The 15,025-nt window shown below is 46.9% G+C and overlaps 1 protein-coding gene, 2 non-coding genes and 1 pseudogene across 3 annotated transcripts; 1 reads left to right on the top strand and 3 right to left on the bottom strand.

Moving 5' to 3' along the window:
* The first annotated feature begins 965 nt into the window (after positions 1-965).
* On the top strand, positions 966-1,130 carry LOC138243574 (U1 spliceosomal RNA). Its single transcript, XR_011192229.1, has one exon. It is a non-coding gene; the product is annotated as a U1 spliceosomal RNA (small nuclear RNA).
* A 600-nt stretch (positions 1,131-1,730) lies between these two features.
* Positions 1,731-1,849, bottom strand: LOC138245366 (5S ribosomal RNA). The gene has a single exon (XR_011193976.1). It is a non-coding gene; the product is annotated as a 5S ribosomal RNA (ribosomal RNA).
* A 6,767-nt stretch (positions 1,850-8,616) lies between these two features.
* On the bottom strand, positions 8,617-8,725 carry LOC138219213 (5S ribosomal RNA; annotated as a pseudogene).
* Positions 8,726-9,996: 1,271 nt separating this feature from the next.
* On the bottom strand, positions 9,997-11,418 carry LOC138242545 (zinc finger protein 3-like). The gene has a single exon (XM_069198080.1). It carries the CDS (start codon positions 11,416-11,418, stop codon positions 10,693-10,695), a length of 726 nt encoding a protein of 241 aa, XP_069054181.1. The 3' UTR covers positions 9,997-10,692.
* Positions 11,419-15,025: the final 3,607 nt, after the last annotated feature.

Here is a 15,025-nt window from a genome sequence, read left to right as displayed (position 1 = left end):
GGGCGCCTCCTGCGCTTAAAAGCTTTCTGAATTCTGAGTACGTACGGGATCCTCGGCCTTGCGCTTATAACAAAGTTCAAGTCCCTTTGCAGACAACAGCAGTTGTCACATGATTGTCTCTGAGGATGTGCGACAATGGCCAAGGAGAGCCCCGATCTGAGCTTGCGCTCACTTTTTGACCAAGACACAGGTGTGTGCTGATTGGTTGAGAGTTTGGCGGGCATTCGAGACCCACGTGGTATTACCACGCCCTGCGTGAGATATGAGTCACTTACTCTTAACACTTTGGAATGCAGTCCAGATGTCCATTTGGCACTCCCTAGACAGATAGGCGCCAATGGATGACCATTGATCATGATAGCCAGGCTTAGCTAAGTGCATCCCCATCTGGGAGCTGTCCCTTATCAAAAGAAAACATCTTAAATCAGCCTGCATGAATACTTTCTCTGTGGCTGCACCACAGAGATGGAAGGTGAGATGGGGCCTCATTTAGGACAGCATACCACCGCTTAATTCTGTCTTATTAACAAGCATTGCCGCTACAACGGCATCTCTCCTGTCAAACTTCCTCCTGACTTGTTTGACAGGATCTGGGCCGTGGTGAACAGTGGGAAAGACGCCCTGTGGAGAGTGAGGAACATGGGGCTGTTCAAAGGCATCGAGGTCCCAGTCAAGGCAGCAGGTAGCCTGGCCCTGTTCATCACCCAAGAGAACTATTACCTCAGAGATCTGTGGAGAGAAAGGAGGGAGGAAGCAGAAAATCTGTGGGAAATAGAGAGCATAGGTCAATATCTCAAGAAACTGTGAAAAACATTATCATGTTTAAGTAAAGAATGTGATTTACACCAGAAAAAAAGAAATTGTTGCTATGTAACTGGTACCGTGTCAAAATGTAATGAGATGTGATCATATATACTGTTTTAAGTATGTATATTAATGTAAAGCTTTCTAATTTGTGATGTCCTGTATTTTTTTGTGAAAAGAAAATAAAGTTCTTAAAAAATCGATTCACCCAGGGCGAGGCTCGGCCATTGCACTCCGGCTGTGCTGACCCCTGTGAATTCCCCAAATGTGGGAATCTCGACTGCATAATTTCTGGTAGTGGGGGACTGCGTTCGCGCTCTCCCCTGATGTGCTTGGTCCAATATCGGATACGGAAGAGTTATGACACCACGTGCTGCGATAGGATCCCAGTTCGAAAGCCACTGCTGGTTCCCAGTTTCTTTTAGTTAGAGGTCCGGAGAAGCATTTCAAGCTGGTTACACTACTCCTTCCGGACATTCATTCCCTTTTCAAAGTCAGTCGTTTTGCTGTAGTCTGCATTATTAAGGCCAATTTATTTGGTCATGGGGGCCTCGGTACTGTATGCTAATTCTAAAGACAGTTTCACCCCTTTTCTGATTGCTAGGTTCTGTACCAGTGCAGACATGTCAAACAGTGAATTGCTGTACCTCTATTGTATCTGTGCTCAATGAATGAAATCAGTAATAAATGAATATATGTATAGTTATACGATAAACAAGTGGTTTATCGACTCTTCTTCATTTGCAGATTTAGAGGCAGCTTCGATATTCGTTTTACAAACGGGTTTTTTTTTTATATGGGTCACACACATGCCATAGCAACAAAACATCTCTAGAGATGAGGCTATAGATCACCTTTCCATCCTCCAGGTTTTCTTCCCAAATCCTACGGCACCAACGGCGACCCCTGCTGGCCGAGAGAGCAAAAGCTTGCAGCACCTGGTATTCCCAGGAAGTCTCCCATCCAAGTACTATTCAGGCCCAACCCTGCTTAGCTTCCAAGATCAGAAGAGATTGGGCACATTCAGGGTGGTGTGGCCGCAAGCAAAAGCCTTGGCGCCTAACTCGCTACTTGAAGCTGTGTGTGGCTGGGGCTCTGTGCCCCCCGAGCGGGACTGAAGGATCGTTCGTGTGCAACTCTTTGGAAAGGAGCCTCTTTCCAAATCGCATTATGTACCTGGATGTTGGCGAATGTGCTCCCTTGTGTTGGCTTGTCCCGTACTGGAGGAGAACAAACAAACTGCACGGAGGAGCACAAGGCAAGTCTTCACAAGACAAAAACCTCCAGTGCACAGCACTCTGAAAACATTTCTGGGCTGTCGCATGTTTATTTCAGCACATAAAGCGCACCAGTCCAACACATCGGCCGGGCGCGCGGCGCCTCCGCCCTCTTGTGGCCTTGCGGCGTCAGAGCAAGAGGCTCCTTCTCGCTGCCTTTCCGCTGTGTTGCAGAGCCCCGAGAGGGAACCTGGAGCGCACACTTTGTGGGGGGCGGGGAACCGCGTTCGCGCTCTGCCCCCGGTCTCTTGCGCGAGTACTAAATCTCACGGCGCCAGCCAGCGGCCAGGAGACAAATACAATATCGCGGGACAGGGGGGCCTCGTCATTGATTGTTACATATGAGACGGGGATTAGGAGGAGACCCCGACTGATTGGTAAAGGGGAACACTAACACCAGAGAGACACCCCCGGAGTCTCTTTTTGAGAGACGCCCTCGGATTTCTTAATGGCCAAGGAGGGTCAGAACCTCGGTTTTATGCCTCCCCCGAAGGACGGCGCCTGTTTGTGCAGCAGAGTGTCGCCATCAGGATGCTGGGGCATAAGAAAGCCACACAGACCGCAGGGTGAGCGCTCCCTACTGGTCCCAGTCAGATCTAGTGATCTAGTCACCGGGGAGAAACGATACAAGCGAAGGATTACTCGGCTCCCAGCACTTGAAAAGACCAACAAATGACTCATTCCCGCCGGAGCTGAATGTACCTGAATTCCCCCGCCCCGCTGTGTTTGCTGTATTGTCTTTGAAGCCGGCCCCCGAGACGAGACGGGCTGTTCCTGTGCCCCAATTAACACTTTACAGGTGCCATTCCCCGGCATTGTGGCCATTGTCGGTGGTCACACGTGATAAGATAAGGTGGAGGAGAGCGGGGCATGCCCAGCGCCAGACATTCAAGGAGGTCTGCAGATGTGTAGGAAACGGCGCGCTCGTTTTCTCATTTTGCCCACCCTTTTGAGTGTTAGTGTGGCGTGTGAGTGTGCGAAAGAGTGGGCCCAGCAGGAGGCGGTGGTGTGCGGGGGGAGGAGCAGGCGTAGGCTGCGCGCTTTGTGCTGTGGGTGCGGGCCGCTTGCAGGGGCTTGTACAGCTCATACTTACCTGGCAGGGGTGGTACCTTGATCAGCCTGTAGGTGGAGTAGTTGGATTGTTTTCTTGTTTTGTGGAAGCAGTGTTTGTTTTTCAGTTTTCGAAATGGCAACCTTTGGATCCCGCAAGAATGCTGTGCGTTTTGAGCTTTTGGATGACCTCTTCATGGACCGTATGCAGTTCAGCAGAAAAGTGTTGCAGAAGGAACCTCGGCACTTGGATTTCATCTTCGCTCTCCCAGGTCAGAAAGCATTTGAGATTGTTTTTGCTACCTATTCTCTGTTTGAACAATGTGTGGATGTGTTTGAGGTAAAAAGAGGGAAAGTTCCTGCCCTTGAGAAGATCAACTTGCAGCCTCTGACACAGAGAGAGAGGAAAACGGTGCATGTTATTATGTTCTCGGAACTGGCAAAGACGGAGGACATTCACACCTGGCTTAACCAGTACTGCACCGTCCACCATGGAACTGAGGTTAGAGATGTTGACGGTATAAAAACAGGAGCAAGGAAATTCGAGGTTCGCTTGCTACCGGACAATGTAAATGGAGGCTTAAGGCACCTGCCCTCTACAATCCGGCTGGGCGCCTGCAATGGCTATGTTTTTTATGTGGGACAACCAAAGGTGTGTCGGCGCTGTGGTGCTGTGGGACTCCTGGCATCGTCCTGCACTGTGAAATGCTGCAAGACCTGTGGCAAACAGGGACATTTAGCCTCTGACAGTTCAATGCTGCCAAAGTGCAATTTATGTGGCTCGGAAGGACACGTTTTTAAGAACTGCCCTCACGCCTACGCCAATAAACTCAAAATGAGAAAGGATGAGGCAGTGCTTGTTTCAGCCAAACCGGCCCGAAAAGCCAAAGCAAACAACAAGTCAAACAAAGAACCCTTGTTGGACAAAGGCTTTCAGCCTCCAGCCAGGATCAGTCCTGCTGTGGCTCCAGGGCCGGTGGAAGAGAAAAGCACTACGCCCCTACAACCGCAGACTGCACCAGACAAGAACGAGGGTTTGAAAACCCCCGAGAACAGCGAGGACCCCTCCCCCACTCCTGCTCCTCAGAACGAGGGCCAGTGTGGGGCCCCCCGGTGGAGCGGGTCCAGCGAGGATACCCAGGATTCAGCAGAGCTGCTATTCTCAGACTCTGCAAGTGCTACAGATGCCCTCCTCTCCTCCATCCAGTCCATCACGGAGGATCTGCAACAGCTGGTGGGTGAGGGGGAAGAGGAGACTGGTGCATCGGCTGCACCCCTTTCCCCTCAGTGCTCCCAGGAGCTGGACTTGAGGAAAAGGAAAAATGACTCTGTTTTCTCCCCGAGCGAGGAGGAAGGAGAGCATGGCGATGGGGACAGCTGGAACCCCTCCACCCCTCCCTCTACCCCCTTCCTTGAAATGGACTCCGTGAACGCTTCTACTGCTGCCGCCCTGATGAAGGCTCATTCAGAGGATGGCTGGCAGGAAATTGGTAAGAAGAAAAAGAAAAAGAGAAGGTAACAGGTGAGACAGAAGAGAAATGTGTTTTGTAAAGACTGGTTCCACCTTCTTATGTAATATGGCTCTAAACATAATTTCTCTTAACACCAGAGGTATCAATGACAGAGTTAAATGCCAGTCTGTCTTTGATTACCTCCAGCAGAGAGAGGGGGATGTGTTCATGTTGCAGGAGTGTGCATTAGCCTATCAAGAGAGGTTCAAAAGCTTTGAAGATAGGTGGGATAAAGGGCCTTCTGTTTGGACAGGGGACAATAACAACAGAGCTTCTGGCATGGCCATTCTTTTCAAAGGATGGGCATTCAAATTGAAAAGTATTCAGAGGGTCATAGATGGCAGGTTGCTGTGTGTGGATGTTGAATGGGGGACCATTAACCTGCATCTAATCAATGTGTATTGTCCTACTGACGTGGGAGGAAGGGTGGAGCTACTCAAGGCACTCTCTCCCCTATTGTTATGTAGCACAGACGTGATAGTGGGAGGGGATTTTAATTGTATCTTAGAGCACACAGATAGGCAGTCTAGCTTTCCGATAAAATTGGATTCCAGCTCACTGGCCCTGCAAAACTTAGTTCTAGACTTTAAACTCTCTGACACATATAGATCTATATATCCCACAACAGCAGGATATACATGGTCAGGGAGGAATATCAGTTCCAGAATTGACTATTGCTTTGTCTCGGAGAGAGTGAAAGTTGTTGGGGTCACTCTTCAGCCTGTCTTCTTCTCAGATCATCAGGCTTTAGGGTGTAGAGTGGAACTCCAGGGCGGGACTGTCTTTGGCCCAGGCCTCTGGAAACTCAACACAAAGCTGCTAGAGAACGAGGGGGTAGTATCCCGCTACAAGGAGAAACCATCAAAGTGGCTGTCCTTGCAGTTTCTGTATGGGTCAGTAGGAGAGTGGTGGGAGGAGGTGAAGGTGAAGACAAGGGCCTTTTTCATGGCTGAGGGAAGGAAGCCTGCTGCCAGACGGAGAGGAGTGCTAGCCAGGAAACAGGCAGCTGCAGCGTCTCTACACGATGCTGCACAGTGGCTTCGATGTGCTTGAGGATATCACCCTTTTAAAAAAGGACATCCGGAGCATAGCCGAAGAAAGTAGTCGAGGAGTGCTGTTAAGAAGCAGAGTGCAGTTCTTGGAAGAAAATGAGAAGTGTACTCGCTTCTTTTTCAGGAAAGTGGTAGGCTCCAAGTCTGTCATGGAAAGTGTAGTTGATGAGGAGGGACGAGAGAGAACAGAGCCGAGTGCTATCCTCTCCTGCACCGAGGCCTTCTACTCAAGACTGTACAGCACTACAGAGGTAAAGGATGAAGAAATTCATTTTTTTACCTCAAAGCTAGAAAACGTTTTGAGTGAAGAAGATAGGGAAGTACTTGAGAGGGTTTTGACAGTAGAAGAGCTGAGACAGGCTATGGAGAGCTTACAGAAGGGAAAAACTCCGGGTGCTGACGGGCTCCCTTAAGAATTTTATTGCACCTTTTGGGATCTGCTTCAGGATCCGCTACTGCTCCTATTCGAGGAAAGCTATAAGACAGAATTGCTGCCTGACTCCTTAAGAGAAGGCACTATCTCTCTCTTGTTTAAGAAAGGAGCAAAGAATGACATAAAGAACTGGAGACCCCTCAGCCTGTTAGGCGTGGACACTAAGATCCTGTCCAAAGCCCTTTTCCTGCGCCTACAAAATGTAGTGGCCTCACTGGTAGGGAAAGAACAGACTTGTGGGATAGCAGGACGCCTGATGAGCGACAACCTGGTCTTGTTGAGGGATGTCTGTCTGTACTCAGAGGATCGCTCCCTCCCTCTGTGCATTTTAGGTGTAGACCTAGAAAAGGCCTTTGACCGCCTAAACCGGCAGTACTTAATATCGGTACTTGAGCACATGAAGTTTGGCCCCATCATGAGAAAGTGGATTAACCTGCTGTACACAGTTAGCAACAGCAGAGTAATGGTTAATGGCAATAGATCACGCCCCTTTGAAGTCTGTTCAGGGGTGAGGCAGGGCTGCCCATTATCCCCCTTGTTATTCGTTTTGGCTATGGAGCCCTTAGCCTGTGCCTTGCGCCAGGATCAGGCCATTAATGGGATACCAGTGCCTGGAAGTGGGGGAGGAGAGGTAAACACATCTCTATACATGGATGACGTCACCCTGATCCTCTCTGACAATGCCTCAATTAGCAGAGCTCTGCAGTGCTGTGATCGTTTCTCTTTGGCTTCCTCTGCAAAAATTAACAAATCTAAGAGTGAGATTTTTTATCAGAACTGGAGGGAGCCAAAAGAAGGACATGATCTCAGCCTGCAAGAGAACAGAATTAAGGTGTATTTTGGAGAAGAGATGGGAACAGTAAATTGGCAGAACAAATTGCCAATCTTAAACAAAAAACTGATGCAATGGAAGGACCGAGACCTCACCATGACAGGGAAGGTGCTGGTCATCAAAGCCGAGCTCTTGCCTGTCTTGAATTTTCTGGCTTCTACCTTCCCAATCCCACACCGTGTTGCGGCGGTGCTGAGGAGATTGATGTTTCAATTTCTATGGGGTGGGAAGCAGGAAAGACTCAGAAGAGAAATAATGTACAGGCCGCTACTCTCAGGGGGGAAGTCAGTCCCAGATATTGCTATGAAGCTGCTGTGCATTTTCCTGGCCTCTGTGCTGAGAGGCTTTGCAACAGCGCCTGGAGAGTACCTGGACTTATTTTGCCAGGCTCTGGGTAGGTAGGGAGGTGTTCAGAGTGTGGGGTGTCAGACCCAAGCTGGATGTCACACTCTCTGACACATGCCCTGCAATTTATGGGACAGTTAAAAGTTTTGTAAGATCTCACCCAATTGGCCATATTCCCCTCCGAGATGTCAGCGTCCAAAAACTGGAAGATTTCATTGCACCCCAGAAGAATAGGCAGACCCATGTGAGCATTTTAACATCAGCCCAAACAAGGAAGGTGTGGAAACACTTCTCTAAGTTTCTGTGCAACATTCACAGAGACGTAGCCTGAAATGTCATCCACCAGTGCTTACCGGTGCGAACTTTCTTGTACCGTAGGGCCTCACCCCCAGCCCTCGCTGCGTTTGGGTGGGCTGCGGTGAGGAGGAGACTGTGACCCATCTCCTGTGGTCCTGCTTTTTTGCTAAGACCTTCTGGGCCCAGTTTGAACACTGGTTGCAAGTTCTCTCGCCCCAATTTTCCCTGACCGCTGCTTTCGTTATATACGGCATCTCTCCTGACAAACTTCCTCCTGACGTGTTTGCACGAAAGCAGAAAATCTGTGGGAAATAGAGGGCATAGGACAGTATCTCAAGATGCTTGTGGTTGTGGGGGACTGCGTTCGCACTCTCCCCTGATGTGCTTGGTCCAACATCAGATACAGAAGATTTACGACACCACGAATCATGTGCTTGCTAAAGGGTCCCAGTTTGAAAGGAATCGATGACGCTACTAGTTCTCTGTTTCTTTTACTTATAGGTCCAGAGAAGCAATTCAAGCTGGTTACACTACTCCTTCCGGACATTCATTCCCTTTTCAAAGTGAGTCTTTTTGCTGTAGTTTGCATTATTTAGGATGATTATCGAGATTAGCCTTTATTTGGTCATGGGGGGCCTCGGTACTGTATGCTAATTCTAAAGACAGTTTCACCCGTTTTCTGATTGATAGGTTCTGTACCAGTACAGACATGTCAAACAGTGAATGGCTGTACCTCTATTGCATCCGTGCTCAATTAATGAAATCAGTAATAAGTGAATATATGTATAGTTATACATAAACAAGTGGTTTATTGACTGATCTTCATTTGCAGATTTAGAGGCAGCTTCGATATTCGTTTTACAAACTTTTTTTTTATATGTATGAGTCACACACAAAACATCTCAAAAATGAGGCTATAGATCACTTTTCTTGTAAGTGTTAAATGTCCATACTTCAGGGTTTCCTCCCAAAGCCTACGGCACCAATGGCGACCTCTGCTGGCTGAGAGAGCAAGAGCTTACAGCACCTGGTATTCCCAGGTGGTCTCCCATCCAAGTACTAATCAGACCTGACCCTGCTTAGCTTCTAAGATCAGACATGTTCAGGGTGGTGTGGCCATAAGCTAAAGCAATGGCACCTGACACGCTACTTGAAGCTGTTTGGCGGGGGTTCCGTGTCCCCTGAGCGGGATCGTTCATTTGCAATTCTTTGGAAAGGAGCTTCTTTCGAAATCAATGCGTGGCTGGATGTTCACAAATGTGCTCCCTTGTGTTGGCTTGTCCTGCACTGGATAAGGACAAACAGGTATCAGCTTGTTCCCTTCTCCCGCCCCTCTCTGTTTACAGTAGAACCTCCTGTCCTGACTGGAGGACCTCATCCAGCTGTGTCTGAAGAGATGCCAAAGTACCAGCTTGATCCACACCCCGGTACTTCTCTGTGTACAGTAGAGCCTCCTGTCCTGAATAGAGGAGCCCATCCAGCTGCGTCTGGAAAGAAGCCAGGGTATCAGCTTGTTCCCTCCTACCACCCCCCTCTGTGTACAGCAGAGCCTCCTGTCCTGACTTGAGGAGCTCACACAGCTGTGTCTGGAGAGAAGCCAGGGTATCGGCTTAATCCACACCCCCACCCCTCTCTGTGTACAGTAGAGCCTACTGTCCTGACTGGAGGAACTTAAAAGGCATCCTCTCACGAGGCACCAATAAATGTAGGTGTCTTGTGCATTTACCAGGACAATTATTAATTGTAGCAGTAAGTCACAAAATGATTCTTTGATGGTTATTAGAAGACCGACCCAGCAGGATAACTCAGCAACGCACATACACATGGATACTAATACACGAGAGTACATTTATTATTACATAAAATGTGCATAGATCTTATAGTGAGGGTTAGCAGAATACAAAAGGTATGTATTCAATCACAAAGAGTTACAAACCAAGATGGACATACATTCCATATATCATTCATTTAGACCGTTTTGTAAATGAACTTTGTTACAACTTGTACATTAGATACTCAAAAGCAAGTACATGACTCATAGGAATTAAATTGATATCAACTCAGGTTGAGGTAACAATTGAATTCTCGAGCTGTAATGCAGAATGTTGAATACTCGTCTGCTCTGTGGGGGTTCAGATCTCCCGCAGACGCAAAGAAGCAGTAGCAGGCTGTTGCTGCGTCCAATCGGTGCTCTCTGGCCCTCTCTGGCTCAGCCGGTGCCAGGCAGTGCTGGTTCGACTTGAGAGAAGAAGAAGAAGAGAGATTTCTGCTGCTGTGCGCTGCTGATGCTCTCTGAAGACCGGCTAGTTAGTGTTGGCTGAAACAAAGGAGAGATTGCACACCGAAAAGTGACTACAGATCCGAGCAAGTCGCACTCTTTAGACAGGAAGAAGACCGGTTCGTTCCTGATGTAGCGCTAGTCCTGAATACTGATATTCAGCTGTCCACAGCTCCGACCGTAGTTCACTCGTTGATCAGGTGAGCGTTCGCGGTGGGTTCACGAGGCTTGCTGCTGGGCTAACCTCGGGTGGATCCTTTGGTTATGGGCGGGCAACCTCCGTTCTTGACTCTTAGAACAAGGAAAAGTCCTGACACTCGGACACATTGGCGTTTACGTGACTGTCTGAGCTGAGTCTGAGGATGTCCAGGAGGAGCTGGAGTTTTACCTGGAGGTACTATGGTCGCTCATTGGTTGAAAGCTCCATGGGCATTCGAGAATCATTTTGTGACTTACTGCAACAATTAACAATTGGCCCAGTAAATGCACAAACCCCTACATTTATTGGTGCCTCGTGAGAGGATGCCTACATTTATTGGTGCCCAGTGTGAGGATGAGTAACCATGCACTCATCCTTGGGTGTAAACCACTTGGGATGAGACTCTCCCTTGGAATCTCCCAGACAATGAGGCACCAGAGATGACCATTAATTAGGGTGGTTGATGTGTCTCAGCTTTGGGAATTGTTCCTTATCAGAACACTCTATCAGCTAGAAAAACACCTTAAATGTGAACCAAATGGAATGGCCTCTCTGTGTCCAGCACCACTTGAGACGAGGGAGAGAGAGACTGGCAAAGGAGCAGCAAACTCAAGCTACAACGGTCTCTGTCCTGTGTGAATGCGCTGGTGGACTATTAAGCTACTTGAGTGACTAAAACTCTTCCCACATTGACTACAGCTGAAAGGTCTCTCTCCTGTGTGAATGCGCTGGTGTGACTGTAAGTGGCTTTTCAGACTAAAACTCTTCCCACACTGATTGCAGCTGAACGGTCTCTCTCCTGTGTGAATGCGCTGGTGGGTTTTTAAGCTACTTGACTGACTAAAACTCTTCCCACACTGATTGCAGCTGAACGGTCTCTCTCCTGTGTGAATGCGCTGGTGGGTTTTTAAGTGACTTGACTTACTAAAACTCTTCCCACACTGATTGCAGCTGAACGGTCTCTCTCCTGTGTGAATGCGCTGGTGGGTTTTTAAGTGACTTGACTTACTAAAACTCTTCCCACACTGACTGCAGCTGAACGGTCTCTCTCCTGTGTGAATGCGCTGGTGGGTAATTAAGTTACTTGACTGACTAAAACTCTTCCCACACTCACTGCAGCTGAATGGTCTCTCTCCTGTGTGAATGTGCTGATGTCGTTTTAAGAGGTGCGAGTGACTAAAACTCTTCCCACACTGACTACAGCTGAACGGTCTCTCTCCTGTGTGAAGGTGCTGATAGGGTTTTGAAATGCTAGACTGACAGAAACGCTGCTTCTCCCTGTGCCATAATGGCAGTTTGTCCACTCCATCTGAGCAAGGCCTTGAGTGATTCTTCTTCATCCCCTGATCGTGCTGGGGTCTCTTATTCTGCAAATGCTCCATGGAATGGCCTTGCTCTGTGTGATGAAACTGAGATTTGTTTTCATCATTATGTCCCTCAGTGTGCTGCACAGCACTGTGAATCATCTGGGGCTCCTTCTCCAGCTCTCTGAGGCTAAAACCGTCCAGTTCATTCAGTTGATCCTCTCTTTGCCCAAGAACAGACATACTCTCCAGTTCATTAAAACTTTCAACGATTTTCTCAGTAACCAGATTATTAAACCTGTGTGTAAAGTCATCAGATACTAAGGGATCATATGATTGTTTGAGACTCTGCAATGACAGTCTCTCCACTTGAACAGAACAAGGCCTAATTATTATCAAGCCCTGTAGGAGCTGCTGTTGCTCCTCCCTGTACTGACTCTTCTCAGTGTGCTGTGACTCAGTACTGTTCTCTTCACCAGGTACATCAGTCTGCTGCTCTGCAGGGTCAATCAACTTGGGCTCCATGTCCTGCTCTGTAAGATTTAAAACATCCAGTTTTTCACTGTGCTCTTGTATAGAGATGCAGCCCAGTTCATTACAGCCTTGTGTAATATTGATTGTGTCCAGATTATTAATATTCTCTGTAAAATCATCACATACTAAGAGCCCAGGTGTCTCACTCTCAGGCTCTGTCTTCATCATGGGCACAGAGTCCAGTGCCTCTTTCCCTTCTGCGGCAGTGACCTCTGTTTCCTGCATCAGCCTGTGCATCTCCACACTGTGCTGCAGTTCAAGAGGAGCCCTTTCCCCAGCTTCAATAAGAGCACTGGCCTCTGAATCTGTAAACACAAGACAAGACCTTTATAAGAATAAACTTTATTTTATAGTTTTATACCTTTAGAGGTGGCTTCTCAAAGCATTTTACAGAATGCCAACAACAAAAAATACACAAACTTAGCATGACGAGAATACACAGTTAGAGGAGACAGTAGACAGTGGTACTAAGTAAAGTAGGAACAGAGGGGTACAGAACAGTTAAATAAAGGCTCTTCTGAAGAAAATGTTTTTGAGTCTGGATTTGGAGTTTAGAGAAGGTGACTCTCTGATATCCTTGGGGAGAGAGTTCCAGAGCTTGGGGCATAAAATTAGAAGGCCCTGTCACCCATACAATGTAGACAGCCTTGGGGGACAGATAGGAGAACAGAATTAGAAGAGCGAAGATTGCAAGGTAGGGAGTAGGGTGATAATATCAGACCAGCATGGAGGTGTCAAGCCAAGCCAAGACAAGACATGGAGAGTCTTATAGGTGAGCAGGAGGATTTTTAAGCCGATATGAAACTTGACAGGAAGCCAGTGCAAGGACTCCGGGATAGGAGTAATGTGATCATTTGTACTAGACCTGGTCAGGATTCTGGCTGCTGAATTTTAGACATACTGCAGTTTGTTCAATGTGGATTTAGAAACCCCAGAGAGTAGAGCGTTACAGTAGTCAATTTGGGAGAAGACAAAAATTTTCAGTCAAAGTTAGTGATAACACAGGGCATAGTCGAGCAATATTTATGAGGTGAATGAAAGATGTTCTGACAACATGCTGCACATGTGGGTCGAACGTCAAATATCATCCCCAAGTTTTTCAATTTAGACTGAAGCTCAAGTACAAGACCATCTACAGATAGGGTTACACATTGGTTGTACAAAGTTGATGGGTGGTGCCAATAAGCATGACTTCAGTCTTGTCACAGTTAAAGGAAGGAAATTTTGAGTCACCCAAGTTTTTATATCGGGGATGCAAATTAATAGAATAGAGACAGCCACATCAGCGTCAGGTTTGGTATGGATGTATGTTTGAGTATCATCAGCATAGTAGTGTTGTAACAGAAAGAATAAGGTTCTGGATCCCGAGATGAAGTAAAACAGATTAGTTTATTGCATGCAAGGAACAATAAAGCCGAAGTCTTGTTTCCCGCAAGAAACAACAAAACCGAAGTATTGTTCCATGTGCCGGTACAAACTTTTAGGTTATATAGTCCTTCCTTGCTGCTTCGGACGTCAATCGGTGTTATGGTAAGGGGGGGGGGGGGGGGTCATGGTATTTGGCCAGTTAAGAGACCCTGGCCAAATGGTCAGTTTAAGATTATGCCCCCAGGGGGTTCCTTGCTCGCATCTGGAATCCTTATCAGTTAACCCCCTTTCCTGCCATAAACCCCTGTTGCTTAGAAGTCTAATTTTCAGGCAGAACTGACTTAAGTTATTAACCCTTTTTACATCTTGTCTCTTTCTTCAGTAGTGAAAGCTGAGGCCATGTGATCTTAAAAGCCTTAAACTACACACATGTATACTAGTACACTCACAATCAATTTGGGTTGTTTTAACATAGTGGAATAAGTGGGTATAAGGGCGTGTTCTGATTTAGCTCTGTCAGAAACATAACTACCATGTAAAAAGTAAGTCTACTGTAATAATATCACAATTACATTACATTTACATTAACAGTGCACTGAGAGAGAGAGAGGGGTTAATACAGACACACTGACTGGACACTACAGCACATTAACACTGCACTGAGAGAGGGATTAATACAGACACACTGACTGGACATAACAGTACATTAACACTGCACTGAGAAAGAGGGGTTAATAGATACATACTGACTGGACACTACAGCACATTAACATTGCTCTTAGAGAGGGGTTAATAGATACATACTGCCTGGACACTACAGTACTTTAACACTGCACTGAGAGAGGGGGGTTAATACTGACACTGACTGGACACTACAGGACATTAACACTGTACTGAGAGAGAGAGGTGAATACAGACACATTGATTGACTGGACACTACAGTACATTAACACTAGACTGAGACAGGGGGCTTATACAGACATGGACAAACTGAAACTTAGATCATATTACCACTGCACGGAGAGAGGGGTTAATACAGACACTGACTGGACACTACAGGACATAAAGTCTGCACTGACAGAGAAGGGTGAATACAGACACATTAACACTGCATTGAGAGAGGGCTTAACACAGGCACTGCGACTGGATAATACAGCACATTAACACTGCAACCAGAGAGAAGGATTAATACAGACACTCTAAGTCTACACTCTAAGCTCTAAGTCCCACACCTGAAGAAGGCTCCACAGCCGAAATGTTGTGTTTTCTTTCTTCTTTTGTTCAGCATGAAATAAACCTATTACTTGTTCCTAAATTAAAAATGGATGACTAGAAGGTGACTATGACAGACACTTGACTTGACTAAGACTATGACTAAATCAAAAACTGGAAACTAAATTAACACTGCAAACAAGTACACAGAAAAGTAACACTCAGAATTAACAACTTTTCTAAGCACGCATTACATTTGTTGGTATCATACACCTCTATTGACAGCAACAATCAGCATCGACCAGCAAATTCTTAATAACCACGTCAAGGTTTAAATGTGAAAACAGCATGTTGATTGGTCAAAGCCCAAGCACAGTCCCCAGTGTGCTGTTTATGGTTGAACTCTAGAAGCAGTGAATGGTTTAGAAAGTGAATTCAGAGGGAGACAGTCTGATACAGAACTGTTTAATTACAGAGAGGCTCCCAGGTGGATCAGAAAGAGGTAAGATGGTGATTCAGAAAAAAAAAA

Source organism: Lepisosteus oculatus, chromosome 14 (assembly GCF_040954835.1).
Source record: "Lepisosteus oculatus isolate fLepOcu1 chromosome 14, fLepOcu1.hap2, whole genome shotgun sequence".
Classification (NCBI taxonomy): domain Eukaryota; kingdom Metazoa; phylum Chordata; class Actinopteri; order Semionotiformes; family Lepisosteidae; genus Lepisosteus; species Lepisosteus oculatus.
This window is presented reverse-complemented; position numbering and strand designations above follow the sequence as displayed.

Bases quoted from the DNA above. Each gene is read 5' to 3' on its own strand.
- LOC138242545 (XM_069198080.1), bottom strand. From the start codon at position 11,418: ATGAAGAAGAATCACTCAAGGCCTTGCTCAGATGGAGTGGACAAACTG.